Genomic DNA, 14,335 nt, shown 5'->3' on the forward strand with positions numbered 1-14,335 from the left:
CCTCCTCTAGGGGGGTCCTCGCCTCCTCTAGGGGGGTCCTCACCTCCTCTAGGGGGGGTCCTCACCTCCTCTAGGGGGGTCCTCACCTCCTCTAGGGGGCATGCAGCCGGAAGTTAAAAGCATCAATCTGGAGCACTTTGAGCACAACATGAATTTATGGACACAGCTCTCAACACTCAGACGAAAGGGAGCCGTTTACTTTTCAATAATAAAAAAATCTTTAGAATATGATCACAACCAATAGCAAATCATCTAAACTTGTTTATTCTTATCTTATGTTACAGAGTTAGCATTCTTTCTTTTTATTTATGCATATTTTACTAATCAATCCCCTTTCAAACAGTTTGTTGTGTTCCTATAGTACACATTGGAATGATTTCTTTCTTAATGAACAGATTAAATAGATAAAGGTGTGCTCTCTCTCTCTCTGTCTCGCTCACAGAGGCTGTGTGCTCCTCCGTGGCGATGACGGCTTGCGTTAAAAAAAAAACATATTTGTAAAGTGGGGGCTATTGATACCGGTAGCTCGTGATCGACGTGTTGGAGACCCCTGCTCTAATGGGTCCGACTAGAATGACAAATATTGATACTTCCGCCTATTCCGTCAGCCAAGAAATTGTTTAATCATAAACTTGTTTTCATTTTTAGGGGGGCCACAGGGGGGCACTAGTGTGGAACCCCACTGCACCCCCCGGTGGATCAATGATCCATTGCAGCTGGCTTCATAATAATTACATTTATTTATCACGGGGGCGGTCTCAAGTCAAGCTGGAGGTTTTCCCTTGAGCGAGGGCAGACCACGTACCAATCACAGCCCTCGCGTTTCAAACTGTCTGAAATGAAGCGCTACATCTGTACGAGATTCAAAAATTACTAGGGGATAAAGAAATATTCAGGACACAGGAAAACGTATTACAAATCACAAAATTCACTTTAAACACTTGGAACACGGTAATAAAGAGATACAAAATAGGAAAACAGACAAAGATTTTGAGATGGATAACAAATGATAATAAATTCCAGCCGGGAAAAGAAGACGCCGGTTTTAAGCGATGGGCCCGAGGGGGCGTCACAGCAATATGGTGGAAAAAGGGGAAATGCAGAGTTTTCAATATCTAAGAGATAAGTTCGATCTGGAAAGGGGTGACCATTTTAGATACTTGCAGGCAGTGTTCGAATTACCCATTTGCTTTCGGGGGAGCCCTATTTATTTATTTTTTTGGCAATCATACAGGCAGACCTGAAAGATGTGTTTCCTGCATTAGATCAACATTGATTGCCAATAGGCCTACCTTGTTTGGTAGGACATCTTTTTGCTCAACTCCGAAATCTCGATCTCTTTTCCGTGTGCCTGGCTCTCAGAGCTGATAAATCTTTCTCCGCAGGTTATTCTGTTGAACACTGCTGACTTTTCCCTGAATCCGTTCTTGTGAAAGGTGCACAAGGTGGATCTTTCTGCGAGCGGCAGGAAGATCAATATACTTTTTGTCTCTTTGCAAATCTCACATCCACATTTTAGGTGGCGCCGGCGGCTGTGGCCGTTGTTGAAGCCTCTTCAGGCTCCGCATCGGCAGGCCTCTCCCTCGTGTGGAGCTGTCGAACTCGACCCTAACGCCGCTTACAGTCGGCCAACTAAAAGTTATTCCGTTCACGTTGACATTTTTAGACTCCGTCGCTTCTTTGCTTGTGAATCCAAAAGCTGCGAGGCTTGGCTGTTTTCGTTTCGCCATATTTTTTATTACAAAATATCAGCATGAAAATATCAAATACCGCGCCAGCATCGCCTGCCGTAACCAGCAACGTAAGTAGCGTAAAGAATGCAGCGCCGGCAACGCCCAGAAATATTCATAAATATAAAACAAATATTCAGAAACTGTAATGAACTATGACTTATTTATTTCAAGAACTTTTATTTACAGAAACTCAACATTTCTAATCTGTGTGACACAAATATGCACGATTGTTTTGGGCTCCCCCTATTTATCTCTTCCCCCTGGTTCCCCCCCATTTCGAACGGTGAGTACAACACATAGAGAGACCAGTACACCTATTGTGTAAGAACAAGCAGGTCCCACAGTATGATCACAAACACATAAACTCTGTGAAAGGAAATCAGTTGTTATTAAACGTACAGGCTGCATTATGTGTTCTCAGCCTTGGAGAAACTTGTTTTGGAAATCTAGGACCCAACACAGCTGGAGAGTACAAGTCAAAGTGATCAAAACAAATAAATGGTGAATCGAGCAGAGCTGTCTTTTGGGTTATTTATTTGAAGCTTCAAATACATAGGATACAATAATAAAATAGTCACAGGTCTGACAGAGTATAGGATAGTCTGCCCGAGTGTGCGCAGTACAATGAAAAAGCAGAGGTTATATAGGAAATGAGTGGGAACGTGAGAAATCTGTCTTCACACACAGTCACATTGTTATTAGACATCTGGCCTTGAGCGGGAGATAGCATAACGGTTCTCAGAGTAGGGAAGTTCGTGTGTGACTGTGTGAGTCTCCCAGTAGCCAAAGCAGCTCTTTGGCCTTGAAGAAGAAGAAGAAGAAAAAGAAAACAGCACATGACATTTATGAGAAGCATTTGGTTTAAGCATACATAGGATATCAATGAAAATGTCCACTACAACATGTGTTGGGATGTGTCTGAACCTCTCTTCAGTGGTTCATTAATAAAACAGATATTTCAACGTGAGCCTACTTTGTTCATGGACTGTTGAGTTAATGTCAGTAGTTGTGTGCTATCATGTATTTACAAAGTGTGAAGAGGAGGCGACTTTAGAATAGGGAACATGTCCAGGTCAATTAGAGTCAAACTACTAGCTTATTGGTCATGAACAAGACTTCACTTTAACACTTATAGTTTCATGTGTTGTTACATAAGAAGAGATCATATTTGTTAAGTGTTATTAAGGGAGAATTCCTGTTCGTGTGGTACTACTGCCTTAGTAGGCCCGTATTGAGCAGCGCATATTGAGACCAAAACTCATGTACAACAACTTCCTTACAACAAATCAGCACTAATTAGAGGGTTATTGAGGAAAACCTCTCAACTAATGGCTTATTACTTGTAGAATACGGTCATCTAGAATAAGGCATTAATAAGTGTTTTATAATGACTAACAAAGAGCCACCATACTGCTAATATGCATGTTAATAAACTAGTTGATGGTTAATTTGTGTACCTCAATATAAAGTGTTACCAAAGAACAAAATAACTTGTTCTCACACAACAAATGTCAACTGTACACATGTCATTTCCTATACCAAAGTTTGAATGTAGTCCTCCTGCAACCGCCCACATCGTAGCAGAAAACGTTGGGAATTCAGTTCCACAATAATAACGAAGCCTCCAGGAGCAGATGAGCCTGAGGGCTGATCGCTCATCTTCAGTCTGCTGATGTTTCTATTGCCATTTCTGTGGTGGCAAAGTAAAAAAGATAACAATTAAGGACAAGTGTGTGCTTTCTCAGCTGGTGTCCTCGGTCACAGCCTTCTCTCCATCCTTTGAGCGAAGGCCTTCTTCCTGAGTCACTTCTCTCCTCCATCACAGCGGCTGTGCATATCACTTGTGCGTTGCTGGCGGAGCCTGCACTTGTGCTCGGTTGATGACTGGCCTCCTCCTCGTTCACTTGTTCACTTTCTCTGGTAATATTCTCCTCTGTACCTCTCTCAACATCATTCGGCTTTCTTCTTTCTTTAGCTTGAAACGTTCGCTAATCGTTCGCGGGTAGGATGTTCGTCATTAGTAATGCCAGAAATACATCAAAAAATGTTCGTTTCTAAATTGTTTAGAGTATCGGTGAGGTCCTGATAATTTATTCCGGTAAATTACTCTGACCTCACTAATTGACCTGACCGAAGTTACTGAGTCTATGTAAGTTTACTGCTTGGCTCAGATCCACCAACGTCAGCCAGATCTCACCTCTATTAGCTCCCCGAAGAACCAGGTTCAATTAACTGCTGCTTCTATTCAGACAACTCTTTTTAATCTGTTTAAGCGATCCCGAAGGACTTTGGTATCAGTAAATGGGGTGTGTTCCTACCTAAACATGTGTGTGGCAGAGTGCAGTCTTACCTTTGAAGCAGGAGAGGAGAGCACAGGTGTCCTTTAAGTTGTCCCAGTCCAAAAGGTGGGATCAGTTTATTTGAAGAAAAATAGGTCCAAACTAATACAGGGTTTTTACCTTCTCTCTTTACAACATTATAATCATACTAAACAAAAATGATGCTGTGATCATGTTCAAATATGAAACTTTAATTCACAGTCTTACATTTATTATCAAAATGTTTCACTTCAACTGCCCAATTCAGTTGTGACATTTAAAATCTCCCGATAGAATTTAGAGGCATTTCCTCATAAAAAGACCGGTGATGATAAAAAGCACATTCAACTTTTCATTCACGAAATCAATTCACATCGATTCCATACCTTTTTATTTTCCGTCACAGTCGGCGGGTACTAACATTCAAAAACCCAGTCCCACAGTTTTCGGAGGAAGTTCCTCACGGAGGCGGGTACTAATACTCAAACGATACTCACAAACGCTTCTTCCATCAAATCATTCCATTCAGCATTCAAAGAAATTCCCTCATTCAAAGAAATTCACTCAGCATTCCAACCAAGAAATTCAAGAGATATTTACCAAGTTTGAGAGAACCTTACCGAGAGCTATTTACCCAGCTCTGAAGGACAGAGCTTTACCGGGAGAGAGTATACCAGGGGTTTCCCCCTCTCTCCCCCACGAAATCCAAAAAAGCCAGTCTTTTTATGCTCAAAAAACCGGATAGAAAACCCACAAACACCTCCTCTATACCCAACCAACATATTCTATTGGCTCTGGCATAAGACACACCTTCCCAAGTTTGTGTAAAACAAAACATGACGAGACATATTCTATGACTATGACATAACCACCTTTTGAGGCCTCAATGTGTTTCTGCTTAAGTCCGGAGCCCCCTCCCTGCAGTGAGAGGAGAGGGAAGAACCTGCCTACTCTCTTATCCGAGAGCAGGGCATAAATCAGAGGCCTTACACTCAACTAAACAAACCACTTTGTTTTGTTTATGCTGTAAATATAGAAAAACCTAAAATATGAAGCATTTTCATTGTGGGTTATACAAGAATATAATTGATTATAACTAACTTTCGTTTTAAGTATTCAACATACTTATGAAGATCTCAACTAAATCTAAAAACAACAATAGCCTATTAGAACTTATTTAAACCACAGTTTCAATTATCTCAAGCTTATTTTCATTCGTTGCAGTATTTTGATAGAATGATTGACTTTGTAATGAATGTTATTCAGTCAAGCCTCAAACTGAGGGCACTTGTCCCGACAGCCTGTTTTAAATGGAAGTTGTCTGAGGTCCTTACCACCAGCTGCTCTTGCAGTAACAAGTAGTGTACCTTAATGTCCCTAATGTGCTCAATGTAGAGACTGCTTTTCGTCTTGGAGAAGGCGTATGACGAGTTCCCAGGGAGTCACTGTGGGAGTATGGGGTGAGGGGGTCTCTACTCAGGGCCATCCAATCTCTGTACTCCCAAAGCGAGAGCTGTGTCCGGGTCCTCGGCAGGAAGTCGGACCCATTGTCGGTGAGGGTTGGCCTCCGCCAGGGCTGCATTGTGTCTCAATGTTTTCATCTGGTTAAATAAAGGTTAAACAAAATTAAAGAAAAAAAGGATATTGTTTATTTGTCAGATTGCTCCACGTACCACTAGCGGGAGCTGGCGCACCACAGGTTGAGAACCACTGCTCCAACTTATTCTCTATATCTTATTGTGTCTACCATACCCTTTTTAACACCACTGTCACCCCCTCTATCTCCCCCTTTTAACACTGTCACCCCCCCCATCTCCCCCTTTTAACACTGTCACCCCCCCCATCTCCCCCTTTTAACACTGTCACCCCCCCCATCTCCCCCTTTTAACACTGTCACCCCCCCTATCTCCCCCTTTTAACACTGTCATTATCCTTTAAAGTCTAATCTGACCCAAAACAAAAATATTTAAGAAGAAATCACGAAGTCTTTTGATCAGTAAAGCCATCAAAAACTACATTAACATCTATTTAGACAAAGCATTTCATTTTTCTAGTTCTAACTTTTTGCATACATAAACGTGTATCTTACATTTCCTTTGTGAGAGAATTACGCACAAATCTGTCATCTCAAAACATTCTATTGCACTATTTTATTTGTTCTATGATATATATATATTAGGGCTGTCAGTCGATTAAAATATTTAATCGCATGATTGTCCATAGTTAATGGCGATTAATCTCACATTTTGATCCGTTCTAAATGTTCCTTAGAGGAATCTTTTTCAAGTTTTTACTCTTATCAACATATGAGTGGACAAATATGCTTTATGCAAATGTTATTAACATTTGAAAAATGACAAATATTCTCATGAATATTAAACACAACAACCTGGAACCTCTCTCATACAATAGAAAGTGAGTGTGTGTGCAACGACTGGCCATCGGGAGGACCGGGAGGGTGTGTGTGTGTGTGGCCCGAGCGAGCGAGAGAGAGACCTTACGTGCGTTGTTGTTGTTAGCATCTGGTGCTAGCTAGCTGCGCTAACGGATATAAGGAGCTGTTTAAATGAAAACAGAGGAGCGACATTTCGCCACAACTGCGCTGAGCACTTGACTTGATGCAGGAAGCAGACAGCGGGACATTGGAGGAGAAGTGAGCACACTCAGCACGGATAGCGTGCAACATGATTGCAGCGTCCAGGCAGCTCCCATTCGAGCATATGCCTTGAGTTGCACATAGCTCCAACGATCTCACACACACACACACACACACACACACACACACACACACACACACACACACACACACACACACACACACACACACACACACACACACACACACACACACACACACACACACACACACACACACACACACACACACACACACACACACACACACACTATGAGAGAGGTTCCAGGTTGTTGTGTTTAATATTCATGAGAATATTTGTCATTGTTCAAATGATAATAAACATTAGCATAAAGCATATTTGTCCACTCATATGTTGATAAGAGTATTAAAAACTTGAAAAATATTCCTCTAAGGTACATTTAGAACAGATACAAAATGTGCGATTAACTATTTTAATCGACTGACAGCCCCATATATATATATATATATATACACACACACACACACACACACATGTATATAGATATATATATATATATATCTTAGTAACACAAACAAAAGAAAAAAGCATTAATGTTAACACAACTGGATTGTTTTACTCAAATTGCCTTTAAGAGTCACAGTCTCAAAGAAAATCTGTTCAGACAATGTACTTCATTTCTCTAGTTTAAGGTTTTGAATACATCAAAGTGTATCTCACAGTACCTTGGTGAGAGAGAAAAGCAACATCTGTAAAGTTATCAAAAACTGCCTCGTTTCAGTCGAAAAGTGTTCAAATCACAAAACCTCCCATCAGGCGGCACAATCTAGTGTGGGGGGAGGTGTGTGTGTGAGTGTGATTACTTTGAATGTTAAGACTGTTACATGCTCTTTTGGATCTAAAGTTCCCTTAATACCTTAGTGAGAGACAGAAGGGGATGTCCCCAAATCTCTTCTTTTTGATGTTACTTAGATTTTGAAAACACATCTCTTCAACTCCAGGAAGGGGGCACGAGGGATGAGGGGGACTAGGATGTGAGGGGTGAGGAGGGGAATAGGATGTGAGGGAGGGGGACTAGGATGAGGGGTGTGATGTCAATTAATGATACACTTTAAATCAGTCATTTTCTATATTCATAATTTCAATACAACATTCAAACAAAGTGGTCACCTTGAGGATGATCAGTCCCGTTGAGAACAGCAGAGTGCCACTGCCGAACATGTAAAGGCGAAATACTGAAGAAAACCCCCTGAAGATGTCAGTTTGAAGCATACACAAAGAACTTAGTTTGAACTCTAACTTTGGATTTGTAAGTTTTGCCAACTGAATTTATTAAATGACACACTTTAAACAAGCAACATAATAAAGATAGTCTGGAGAACTACTTTAATGTAGTAAGCAACTCAATTCAATATTTTTTGTTCACCTTACAGACAAATTATTTTCAGGCCAACAATTTTAAGTTTGCGTTTTTACAGTGTAGGGATGCTTATCCCCGTGAACACACAACATGTCTGTTTGTCTGCTGTAGTCCATAGCTCCAATTGGCACAAGTCTTTGCTTCACTAGAGACATGAAGCTACCAGTATCCAACAGAGCAGTGACCTGCTGGCCATTAACAGTGACAGCTTAATGACGTTGAACACGTTCCTCTTGATCCCCAATGAGCCCCAACTCTGCCCGGGGTGCATAGCAAGCGCCTGAGACCTTAGCTTTGTGTAGGGGACACACAGAAGCTATGTGGCCTGGCTGCTGGCAGGAATAGAAAATGAAATCCATACCAGCTCCTTGTTGGTTTGGGGCAGTGCGAGGATATCCTGAGAACTCTGGTCGATTCTCTCTCTTTGCAGGCCTGGGCTGGTGTGCTGGTTGGGATGTGAAAGTGGTTGAGCGTGCAGGTGGTCCTCCTCTGCGGGCGTTGATGTACTGGAGCGCCAGCTTGGCAGCCGCAAGACAGTCTGTAGGCTCATGCTCCTTCACCCAGGTCCTCACCTCCGGTGGGAGTATCTGAAGCATCTGCTCCAAGATGATGGCCTCTGCAATGTCCTCCTTGGTGTGCTGCTCTGACCGAATCCACCACCGGTAGAGACCTTTAAGGCGATGGTAGGTCTCGATGGGGCTCTCTTCAGACGGTACCACCATGGACCGGTACTGCTGTCGATACGTCTCTGGGGAGATGTCGAACTTTGTCAGCAATGCTTCTCTCAGGTCTCTATAGCAGTGGGCTCTCTCCTCATCCATTGCAGTATAGGCCTCCAATGCCTTCCCTGACAGCAGTGGAACGAGCCGGCATGCCCATTCCCTTTCTGGCCACCTCCACGTTTTGGCAATGCGCTCAAACTGCAATAAATAGTTCTCAATGTCCTCACCGCACTGGTACTGTGGCATTTGTGGCTCCGCATAGTGCCTCGACTCAGGCGTTGGCTGATCAGGCTGGCTATCGGAGTCTGATTGAGGAAAAGGATTACCAACTGGAACAGAATCCGTAGGTCTCGAAGCTCTGCCAACAGGAACTCCTCTCGCCTTTGCTGCCCTGATAGAAAGTATTTCATCAGTGACAGTAGTTCTCCCCCTGGTTCACTGGTTGACCCTGAGGCCGTAGGAGCTGCTGGGGGAATCCAGGACCTGTCTTAATCATCGTCCTCCGTCTCCCATGCCCGCTCTGATTTGCCAGTTGCGTTCTCCTCCTGCTGCTGACGCTGGGAACGTAGTCCTGTGCGGTGCTTCGTAACGCGGGTTAGCTTTTTCCGACTAGCCATCCCACTTCTGACACCATATGTGACAGGGTTCCATTTGTCCTTTGAAACATAGGCTTAGTCGGTTGATTTAAGCTCCAAAACATTATTTATAACAGCAACAAAAAAAAGATATACTGTTGAAAGTAAACAGATAAAAGTGAACAGGTATAACTTAAATAAACAAAATCAAAGTTACCAAATAGGGTTGTCTATCACGCATGGAGTAAACACGAACACCCAACTCTGCTCATTGCCCAAAGAGTTTAAACCTAACAATAATCACTGTCTTCAGTGTCAGGTTCAGAAGAGTCTCCAAGGTTGTCCTCAGTCTCTGGTTGTAAATGTCTCTCTGAATCTGAGTTCCTCTCACTGTAAAATATTTCTCACAGATGAGAAGATTGATTTCTCTCGTGGGTGGATACTCATGTGGTGTTTTACATTTCCTCTCCGTCTAACTATTTTCTCACACAAAGAGCAGCCAAATGGGTTCTCTCCTACTCTACATCTTGAATCACTGACAGAGTCTTGTTTATTTTTCTGAGAGTTTGAACCTGGTTCTCCGGTCTTCTTCCAATCAGCCCTGTCTCCAGTGTCAGGTTCTGAAGAGCCTGACAGACGACCAACACACGTATGGCTTTTGACCTGATGACCCTGTGTGAATCTTTTTTCACAGACACTGCAGCTGAATGGTTTCTCTCCTGTGTGGATTCTAATGTGGCCCTTCAATGCTGAACTCTGGGCAAAGGTTCTCTTACAGACTGAGCAGCCGAATGGTTTCTCTCCTGTGTGGATTCTCATGTGGGCCATTAAATGTCCTCTCTGTTTAAAATATTTCTTACAGACTGCACAGCCAAATGTTTTCGCTCCTGCACTACGTCCTGAATCACTGAGAGGGTCTTGTTTATTTCTCTGAGAGTTTGAACCTGGTCCTCTGGTCTCCTTCCAATCTCCGCTGTCTTCAGTGTCAGGTTCTGAAGAGTCTCCAGTGTCAGGTTCAGAAGAGCCTCCAGGGTTGTCCTCAGTCTCTGGTTGTAAATGTCTCTCTGGATCTGAGCTCCTGGCTGGTTCTGGTCCTCCACAGTCCTCTCCATCAGCTTCTGTTTCCAGGTGTTCAGTTTGTCTTTGATGAAGCTGAGAGGACTGAGGTTTCTCTTCGTCATCTTCACTCTTCACAGGGACAGGAGTGAATGTGGACTTGATGATATCAGCCTCCTCCAGCTCCGGAAGCTCTCCCTCCTGACTGATCCAGAGTTCCTCCTGTTCCTCTTTAATGTGTGGGGGGGGCTCTGGGTCCTCCTGGTTTGGCATATGCTGGTTTTGATTTCCACCTTCCGTAAACAATTCCTCTCCCTGGTGATTGCTGTTGAATGTTTCACCACTGTGGACAAATGTATGTTTCAAAAAGCTTAAATCATCGTCTTCTCTGTCTTCAGTGTCAGGTTCAGAAGAGTCTCCAGGGTTGTCCTCAGTCTCTGGTTGTAAATGTCTCTCTGGATCTGAGTTCCTGGCTGGTTCTGGTCCTCCACAGTCCCCTCCATCAGCTTCTGTTTCCATGTGTTCAGCTGAGCTGCTGGCCGGAGGCTCTGCCTCCCTGTTCTCCTTAGTTTGAGTTTCATGAAGCTGTGAGGACTTACGACCAACACACTTATGTATTTTGACCCGATTGCTGTGTCTGAATCTTTTGTCACAAACACTGCAGCTGAATGGTTTCTCTCCTGTGTGGATTCTAATGTGGGACATTAAATGTCCTCTCTGTTTAAAAGATTTCTTACAGACTGAGCAGCTGAATGGTCTCTCTCCTGCACTACGTCCTGAATCACTGACAGGGTCTTGTTTATTTCTCTGAGAGTTTGAAACTGGTTCTCTGGTCTCCTTCCAATCTCCAATGTCTTCAGTGTTAGGTTCTGAAGAGTCTCCAGTGTCAGGTTCAGAAGAGCCTCCAGGGTTGTCCTCAGTCTCTGGTTGTAAATGTCTCTCTGGATCTGAGTTCCTGGCTGGTTCTGGTCCTCCACAGTCCTCTCCATCAGCTTCTGTTTCCATGTGTTCAGCTGAGCTGCTGGCCGGAGGGTCTGCCTCCCTGTTCTCCTCACTTTGAGTTTGATGAAGCTGTGAGGACTTACGACCAACACACCTATGTCTTTTGACCTTATGGCTGTGTGTGAATCTTTTGCCACAAACACTGCAGCTAATGGTTTCTCTCCTGTGTGGATTCTAATGTGGCCTTTTAAATCTCCTCTCTGTGCAAAAGATTTCTCACAGACTGAGCAGCTGAATTGTTTCTCTCCTGTGTGGATTCTCATATGGGCCATTAAATGTCCTGTCTGTTTAAAAGATTTCATACAGACTGAGCAGCTGAATGGTTTCTCTCCTGTGTGGATTCTCATATGGGCCATTAAAAGTCCTCTCCGATTAAAAGATTTCTTACAGACTGAGCAGCCAAATGTTTTCTCTCCTGCACTACGTCTTGAATAACTGACAGGGTCTTGTTTATTTCTCTGAGAGTTTGAACCTGGTTCTCTGGTCTCCTTCCAATCAGCACTGTCTCCAGTGTCAGGTTCAGAAGAGTCTCCAGGGTTGTCCACAGTCTCTGGTTGTAAATGTCCCTCTGGATCTGAGTTCCTGGCTGATTCTGGTCCTCCACAGTCCTCTCCATCAGCTTCTGTTTCCAGGTGTTCAGTTTGTCTTTGATGAAGCTGAGAGGACTGAGGTTTCTCGTCATCATCTTCACTCTTCACAGAGACAGGAGTGAATGTGGACTTTATGATATCAGCTTCCTCCAGCTCCTGAAGCTCTCCCTCCTGACTGATCCAGAGTTCCTCCTCTTCCTCTTTCATGTGTGGGGGGGGCTCTGGGTCCTCCTGGTTCGGCATATGCTGGTTTTGATTTCCACCTTCCGTAAACAATTCCTCTCCCTGGTGATTGCTGTTGAATATTTCACCACTGTGGACAAATGTATGTTTCAAAAGCTTAAATCATCGTCTTCTCTGTCTTCAGTGTCAGGTTCAGAAGAGTCTCCAGGGTTAGGTTCAGAAGAGTCTCCAGGGTCGTCCTCAGTCTCTGGTTGTAAATGTCTCTCTGGATCTGAGTTCCTGGCTGGTTCTGGTCCTCCACAGTCCTCTCCATCAGCTTCTGTTTCCATGTGTTCAGCTGAGTTGCTGGCCAGAGGCTCTGCCTCTCTGTTCTCCTCAGTTTGAGTTTGATGAAGCTGTGAGGACTGATGACCAACACACTTATGTATTTTGACCTGATGACTGTGTGTGAATCTTTTGTCACAAACACTGCAGCTGAATGGTTCTCTCCTGTGTGGATTCTCATGTGGCCCCTTTAATGCTGAACTCTGTGCAAAAGATTTCTTACAGACTGAGCAGCTGAATTGTTTCTCTCCTGCACTACGTCTTGAGCCAACACACTTATGGCTTTTGACATGACCACTCCTGGTGAATCTTTTGTCACAAACACTGCAGCTGAATGGTTTCTCTCCTGTGTGGATTCTTATGTGCTCCTTTAAATGACTACTCCGATTAAAAGATTTCTTACAGACTGAGCAGCTGAATGGTTTCTCTCTGCACTTCGTCTTGAATCACTGACAGGGTCTTGTTTATTTCTCTGAGAGTTTGAACCTGGTTCTCTGGTCTCCTTCCAATCAGCACTGTCTTCAGTGTCAGGTTCAGAAGAGTCTCCAGGGTTGTCCTCAGTCTCTGGTTGTAAATGTCTCTCTGGATCTGAGCTCCTGGCTGGTTCTGGTCCTCCACAGTCCTCTCCATCAGCTTCTGTTTCCAGGTGTTCAGTTGGTCTTTGATGAAGCTGTGAGGACTGAGGTTTCTCTTCATCATCTTCACTCTTCACAGGGACAGGAGTGAATGTGGAAGTGGTGATATCAACCTCCTCCAGCCCTTGAAGCTGCTCTCCCTCCTCTTTAATGTGTGGGGGGGGCTCTGGGTGCTCCTGGTCCAGACTGGAGCTCCACTCCTGCTGCTCAGGGGGAACCTCTTCTTTAACCACCACCAGCTGCTGGACGTCTGCAGGAAACACATATTCATCAGAATCGGTTATATTTACCCAGTAGGTTTACACATACGAGACATTGGCTTTAGTATATGTGGTGCATAACAAGACAAAGAAAGAAGCATCTTAGACAAACTAAAAAAATACAAATAGGATTGTTAGGACAGCTATTTAAAAAAAACTATTTTAAAACTACTATAACCAATTAACAATATTTACATGTGACAAATACTATACACTTTATTTAAAGTGGAGAACTGTGCTGATTTAAAAGAGGAAGTGTGCAGAACAGATGTGCAGCATGTGCAGGATTTTACAATTGTCAAAAGAACAAGGTGTTGTTGACATGATGACTAAAGGTCCCATGTCATGGCCATTTCTACTGATCATAGTTCCATTGTTGAGGTCTACTAGGATAGATTTACATTGTTCAATGTTCCAAACTCACATCGGTTCCTCAAACAGCATCTCTGTATAGTCTGTGTATTCACTCTGTCCTAAAGGCCTTGTTGGAGCTCCTGCGGAGTATTGCGGCTGAGAAAAGATAAGGCTGGATGAGTGTGTGTGTGAGGATCAATCCGCGGAGCTGTTACGTCACTATACCCAATGCGTCCGTTACCCAAGAAGAAGAAAAATGGAAAAAAGATAAATCTCAACGAGGCGTTCTGGGGCAGCACAGACAGGTCTTTTCTGTGTTAGAGTTTACTCCCTACAGGGTGTACTTTGAGGGTTTGTGACTCTGCAGACCGTTTACATGCCAGAAAAACCTTCATAACACACAAGGGGACGGGTGAGAACAAGAAGAGCATGACATGGGACCTTTAAAGTAATGTTATTAGGGGCTGGATAAAAGCCACTGGAAGAGGAAAGACTCCACAGCAGTGGCTGGGGAGTCACAGAGTGATGGGGGCGGGTTGGGCTGC

General features: G+C 43.6%; 1 protein-coding gene across 1 annotated transcript; it reads right to left on the reverse strand.

Annotated features, from left to right (window-relative positions):
* Nucleotides 1-8,810: 8,810 nt before the first annotated feature.
* Nucleotides 8,811-11,564, reverse strand: LOC117441595 (zinc finger protein 184-like). The gene has a single exon (XM_034077660.2). The coding sequence runs from the start codon at nucleotides 11,445-11,447 to the stop codon at nucleotides 9,774-9,776; it is 1,674 nt and encodes a 557-aa protein (XP_033933551.2). The 5' UTR covers nucleotides 11,448-11,564; the 3' UTR covers nucleotides 8,811-9,773.
* Nucleotides 11,565-14,335: the final 2,771 nt, after the last annotated feature.

The sequence above is a fragment of the Pseudochaenichthys georgianus genome, unplaced genomic scaffold, assembly GCF_902827115.2.
Source record: "Pseudochaenichthys georgianus unplaced genomic scaffold, fPseGeo1.2 scaffold_180_arrow_ctg1, whole genome shotgun sequence".
NCBI lineage: Eukaryota > Metazoa > Chordata > Actinopteri > Perciformes > Channichthyidae > Pseudochaenichthys > Pseudochaenichthys georgianus.

Excerpts from the sequence above, each read along its gene's own strand:
- LOC117441595 (XM_034077660.2), bottom strand. The coding sequence starts at position 11,447 with ATGGAAACAGAAGCTGATGGAGAGGACTGTGGAGGACCAGAACCAGCC.